The 6,933-nt window shown below is 31.6% G+C and overlaps 1 protein-coding gene across 2 annotated transcripts; it reads left to right on the forward strand.

Annotated features, from left to right (window-relative positions):
• The first annotated feature begins 386 nt into the window (after positions 1–386).
• Positions 387–3,590, forward strand: LOC132939665 (cathepsin B-like cysteine proteinase 3). Of its 2 annotated transcripts, XM_061006960.1 has the most exons (7): positions 387–679; positions 1,295–1,483; positions 1,800–2,000; positions 2,146–2,299; positions 2,516–2,635; positions 3,010–3,231; positions 3,278–3,590. In XM_061006960.1, exons 1-6 carry the CDS (start codon positions 587–589, stop codon positions 3,222–3,224), a joined length of 972 nt encoding a protein of 323 aa, XP_060862943.1. In that variant the 5' UTR covers positions 387–586; the 3' UTR covers positions 3,225–3,231; positions 3,278–3,590. The 2 variants fall into 2 exon arrangements, with proteins under 2 accessions (XP_060862943.1, XP_060862942.1); XM_061006959.1 differs by having other exon boundaries at positions 3,010–3,590.
• Positions 3,591–6,933: the final 3,343 nt, after the last annotated feature.

Consider the following 6,933-nt stretch of genomic DNA (forward strand, 5'->3'; position numbering starts at 1 on the left):
GTGTATTAGACTAAAATTTACCTTAATACCATCCAATAAGGCAACAGTTGCATATTAATGGATTAGGTATATTATATAAAAAAAAACAAAAATGCTATAGTTACTCAGAAAAAAAGAACGTGCAATATTTCAAATGTTATAAACGACACGCAAAATAACACTATAATGCAATCGGTGTAATTTGTCATTTTCGTTAGTATTATTAAAAATTGAGTGGGGGGGTTTTAAGTGACTTGATGTACGTCATTCATTAAGAATTATTGGATTTGATTCTTGTCTTGGTACTAAACAAGTGTTCTTTTTGTTTGAACTGTGTCACATAAAACACAAATCACTTAATCGCCAAAGATATCTCACGCGCTTTATAACAGGCTATTATAATATATTATACGATATAATATCGTTTTAACAATGTTTTCCGGTACAGTTTATGTTTTAATTGCAGCCGATATATATAAATGAGACCATATCGAAACGTTCTCACAATTATTATTGATATACGACGACGGTCGTCGATACGATCGCGGTGAATCTTGAAGACCTGTAACGGGCTACGCATTCTCCGACACACTCAACGAAATAAATTATGCGTTCGATTATTTCCCTCGTGATTTTCATTTTATCCGTCACATGGGTGGCCGCCACAATCGACACGGCTTTTGCCGAACCGTCTTACGAGGTACGTCGTAGATGATACCTTTATTATTATTACTATTATTATTATTATTATTATTACTATTATTATTATTATTATTATTATTATTATTTTTTTTAAATAATAAAAACTCATCGCCACAGTGGACCTGCAGTTGACTATTATGCGTAAACGGTTTGCAGCCTCCATGCACATATTGTATGACGCGAATTTCCATTGAAATATCTTTACAATAAGGGTCGGTGGTAGTCGTTTTCAAACTCTTTTGTCGACGCCCGTACGCGTATTGAATTTCAATAAAATCCATCCGGTTTATACGCCAAGTATGTTAAAGTATATAGTATTTGTCTAAAACGTGTTCGCACAACGATCGCGGTAAAATGGGGGTAGATTCTGCTGATAAATATTTTGACCGTTTTCGCAAAACTATATCGCACTGGTGAACCACCACCATCGTGGTTACCGTGGTGGTAACAGTAGGTGGCATATTATATATTATGTACATGTATACCTCACCTAACCCAGTAGGTGCCCAACGTTACATAGTTATACGTCGTGCTATATTATCCTTAAACGTTTTCAAAGTGTATTGCATTGCAATCGATTTAGTATTTGATTTACAATGGGTTTTTTTTTTAGACTTTCGCGTCTAGAGCTCGGAAATTGGTTCAAAAAACAATGTACGACAGTTGGTCGACAAGAAGAAAGACCGTGGATAACAGTTACAAAACAGATATACCAAGAGAATTCGATGCACGTCAGTATTTCGGCAGTTGTGCAAATGTCATCGGTGACGTCAAGGACCAAGGAAACTGTGCTTCTAGCTGGGTAAATCAATAGTGTTAATATTATATAGTTTAATACCCTTAAAAGCCGAAATCGATATCGAAACTGGAAACGAAATCTATAAAAATCAATACCAGTAATCAAAACCAAAATTGAAAATGGAAAAAATAAACTGATATTCAAAATCAAATATGAAATCGGAAAAAAAAATACCTTTAACCGAAACCGAAACCGAAATCGGAAAAAATAAATACCAATGACCAAAACCATAATCGAAATAGGAAAAAATATTTTCGGTTTCAATCCCTGGCCATAAGGTCACAATCTAAGCTTACCGTTCGGTTTATGGGTGTTTTAGGCGGTAGCAGTAGCTTCGACATTTACGGACCGGCTTTGTATAGCGAGTAATGGACAATTTACCGACCACTTGTCCGCACAAAACCTATTGTCTTGCGGCGATGAAGAAAAAATGGGTTGTGACGGCGGTTCGGCGTTTAAAGCTTGGGAACTTACCATGAGCAAAGGAATAGTGACTGGTGGTAACTTCGATTCCAATGAGGTACATGATAATACATACGACGAATTATTTATACTTATTTACCATGAACATAATTTAATCAAGTAAATTAACGTAAAATAATATTATATAATTTGTAATAATATCATAATATTATATTGATTTCTGATTTTTTTCTTTTTTACAGGGTTGCCAACCGTATAAAAACAGGCCCTGCAATCATTATGGTAACAGCAACCTGAAAAATTGTTCGAGTCTCCGTAGAACGCAAATGACGGTTTGCAGAGAAAAGTGTGTTAACAAAAACTATAAAGTTAAATACGAAGACGATTTACATAAAAGTAATTATATTTTAATATTATTATCTTTCACAACCATTTCAATGGTTTTCACGTGAACACTTCTGTAAATATATTGCCTCTAAAACTCTTATATATTGTACAGGCATAACGGAATATATTAATCAAGTTTCGTGGTGTTTAAAAGTGCCTACGCACAACAGCACCTATCACATGCAAATAATATTTAAAATGTATTATTTTTTTTTTTTGCCATAGCTTCGATCGTTTACATGACTTCGTGGACGAACGTCAAACAAATCCAACAGGAGATCATGACCTACGGCCCTGTGACTGCATTCATGTACGTGCACGAGAATTTTATGGGCTATAAGGAAGGTTGGTACTTGTATTATAACTAGGGCCGCCCGGAATTATATGAATTTGCATAATATATTATTTGTATCAATTAAGTAATAAATATGGACTATAAATTTGAATCCAAACCTATATTTGAAACATTAATAATGCATATTTCTAAATCTTTTGAAAGTAATATGAATACGCATACCTAGGTGTAATGAAAAAATTGACAGTATTTGATTTTAATTTTAGTTTTTAGTGAATAATATAATTCTAGCTTCAAATTATTGTAACACTGCATCACTGACATTAATGTCCTATAGTGTTGTGCGTGTAAGATCTAAGACCAGTGTAGTTGTAAGTCCGCTCGTGCAAATACCTATAACGTTGTGTATTTGCAATACTTACAGGAATTTACAAGTCTACAACAGGTGAACTTATAGGATACCATCACGTCAAGTTGATCGGATGGGGCGTCGACGGAGACGGCACTGAATACTGGTTGGCGATGAATTCGTGGAATTCGAACTGGGGAAACAATGGACTTTTCAAAATCCTCAGAGGTTACAATTTCTGTTCAATCGAACTCTTAGTGATGGCCGGCATCGTAAACGTTTCTCAATAATAATACTTTATTAATAATAATAATAATAATAATAATAATAATTATTATTATTATTATTATTTTATATCCTTCTCATCATAATATTATTTTTATTATTGTTATTATTATTTATTTATATAGGTACCTAATTGTTTTTGACGTTTGTATCATAGTATTGTAATGAGTGTGTAATTAGAAATCCATGTATACATTTTAAAATAATTTATTGTACATACTATAATATTTTGTATAACATGATGCATTGGCTGATATAATAATATGATACATGTTATACGGAGCTAATTTATTTGATATTTTTTCGCTGTACACCATAATATATTATGTAAACTTTTTTTGTACAAATATAAATTTAATCGAAAACACATATTATTTACGTCGTAAATCATATCGCATAAACATATTTTAATTTCTAGGCTCTCGAATGGTTTGTGTTTATGTTTCGAATATTCCCTCGTGTGGTACTTTTTCTTCTATGCAATTGCTTCGTATACACTTTTTCGCATAAAAATATAAAAGTGATCCTTCAATGAATACAAAGGTATTTCTGACAAGGCAGTTCTACCTATATAGCCAAATGGAAAACGATATGAAATTTTAAATTGGAAATGCCAAACTTATGAAACGAGGAATCGAACAGTAGCATAAGGCCGGAATTGCCCCTCCCTTCGTTTTGAAACAAAATGGAAAAGAGGGTTTGCGACAGTTGTCATACGCTAAAATATATGATCCATAATTCACAAACGATTCAAAAAAAAAAAAAAATCATCAAACTTTGTTTCGAGAAACTGAAATAATATGTTTTAAAATAAAAAGAAAACGATTCAAAAACAAAGAAATGATTAAATGATCGAAGGAAAACAATAATCGAAAACGCTCAGCGTATGTATATAGTATATTCTTTCAACAAACGGTTAAGTATTAAATAATTGCAAAGAAGTTATATCATATGTCCAGTGTACATTACATTTTTTGTTACAAGAAAATATAATAGACGAAGTTGATTCTAATTAAAAAAAACGGGACATATCAATAATTATTTTAGTTATAGCGTACTCATAAATACGTATTGAGAAGTGTAATTTATTTTACTTTTTTGATATATCTATTATAAGTGTTATGCACTAAATTCATCAACAAATATTCGATAACGGCTCTTCTATAACGTGTAAAGTGTTACTCGAAGGTCATGGCGTACAAATAAATTGTATAGGTACCTAGTACTGATTTATTATAACATAACATGTGTCTGAAACTTTGAACTCCTCAACATTTACATGACTTATTGACTTAAGTTATGTTCTCTTGAGAATTTCACATTTTTACAGTCGTTTAAACATGTAAATAGAAGCTCACTTAAATTCATGCTCACTCAAATTGAAAAGTAAAAAACAAACAGAGTATGACGAAGCATGATGTAGGTAAAAGTTTTAAAGAGTGTATAAAATATAATTATATAGGTACTTACATTAAAAGTTTCAAGTACCCTCGAATAATATGTTTAAATTACAACAGAATAACTAACATTTTTTTTCTTTGTTCGGGGACATACTTAATTTCGTACAAATTTAAACTTAAAATATCTATACAAAAAAATACATTTGTGGTTATATTATATTTCCAAGATTTTTTGATTCCAGTAATAAATACTTATGAAGAACCTTTTATTCAATTGTCAAGCTTTAGTTATACAAATTGATCAATTTATAATTAGTAAAGAATCAGTGGAGACTGGAGGTACTCTGATGAAATATACGACATTAGCGACCACAACCAAATTAAAATACCTAATATAACCGTGGGGGAAAGCTTTGCCCCCATCCACCCTTTATCACACCAACATACTCGAACATATAACCACAGTCAAATAAATATTTCATAACCCTTTATACTTACTTTCAAAGTCTTAACCATAACATAACCTCATTACCTCAATATATATTTATTATAATAGGGTATATACATTGGCGCAAATAGGAGGAGGGGGCTTGGCGGACTTAGTCCCCCCCCACATGTCGGACAAGTCCACCCAGTTCAAAATCTAGTAATTAGTACTAATTTTTATATTCTGTGATACTGAGCAATATGGACTATGGGGAGGGGGGCTTGAGTCCCCCAAAAAATGTAGTCAATATGCGCCCATATGTACCTATATATGGCTATATGTAATTTTTATTTATATAATTCACGATTGCACCCATCTTATTTTACTACCATACAAAATTATATATACAATATTACGCTCCATGAAACATCTAGGTGTTGTCCTATTAATAATTTTCCAATACACTATTTAAAAATACAGTCGGACTTGGTTAATTTGAAGTAGTTGAAGTTAAAATTTAGAGTTAACGAAGTTCGACTGTATTAATATATGGCATCATAAACATTTGTCATTGTTTTTTTATTATTATTATAATATATTTGACAATTATGTATACCTATACCCTGATGCGAATTTCCCATCAATTTTATGGGTGGATAAACCTTTGGAGGAAGTTATAGAACGAGAACCAATGGACCAGAATCATTCCACAGTCTTACACTTAATATCCTTCTATTCGTGAAGTTATTAACATAAATTATATTGTTGGACATCCAAAGTGAATATTATTTAAAAATTAAAAGTATCAACAAAAAGGTCTGTGAAATATCTCAAGTATTCGACAAATTTGTACCGTGACCAATAATTAACCGAGTATACGACCAGCTGAAAATGCCAACCAAACGTATACGACTTATTTGTATCACGGCCTGCAATTTCATAATATGATCAATTTACGTAAACTCCTTAAAGAGCTATTACGTCGCTGGCATTAAATGCGCTTAATTGATCTTTGTCATGTACCTACACTTTTACTCTGTATAATAATATAATATATCAGCTTTTCTCTAGCGCGTTTAATAAAATCGATGTTTCATATTATAAATATCCAAACGCTCTAAAAATTATGGTCGGTTAATTCGGTTTTCATCTTTAAAAGCGAAATATCGTTTTCTAAATAGCCTTTTAGGACGCTCAATTGATTAATACTTGTAGAAGTACAGTAATTTATTTAAAATTTACAGATTTTTAAGAAACTTTAAGAATATTATTCCACTGTATTAAATTGAACTCGTTTAGAATCGTTATTCGTTCAGCAGTACAGTGGAAGTCAAATAAAAAGTCTAAGTACTGTCTGCTCGCTGTAGGCCTACAATTGAGATCTATATAGACGCGGCACTACAAATGAGGCGAATTCGAATAAACATTTTAATGTGTTTAAACACAATTCATTGCCAAACCATAAAAGGTATACAATATAATCTTATAAACAAACATTTTATAAGTAAAATACAAGCAGCGAATAAAATTAATAATATTTGTTTTGTACTCGAACGGCAATGAGCAGCTATTGAACTACAGTGTACATACAAAATAAATATATTATTACCTACCCATATAAAGGTTTCGTGAGTGGCATATTTGATTTGGGACGTTACAGTTAAATAATAAGTACTGCCAAACGGCAATGTATATAATAAATAATTATTTTTTACACTGTATAATATCAGAAATTAAACGAACAAAAAGTTAGACATTGGAGTTGGGCGCGACTATATGGGAATACCCGTTCATTATTCAGTATTTGGAATGAGTGTATTCAAATTTGAAATGATTTCATACGAAAAACGATTGTGAACAGAATTTGGGTCAGCCTAAAAGTAATCA

This window comes from Metopolophium dirhodum, chromosome 2 (genome assembly GCF_019925205.1).
Source record: "Metopolophium dirhodum isolate CAU chromosome 2, ASM1992520v1, whole genome shotgun sequence".
Taxonomy (NCBI): Eukaryota; Metazoa; Arthropoda; class Insecta; order Hemiptera; family Aphididae; genus Metopolophium; species Metopolophium dirhodum.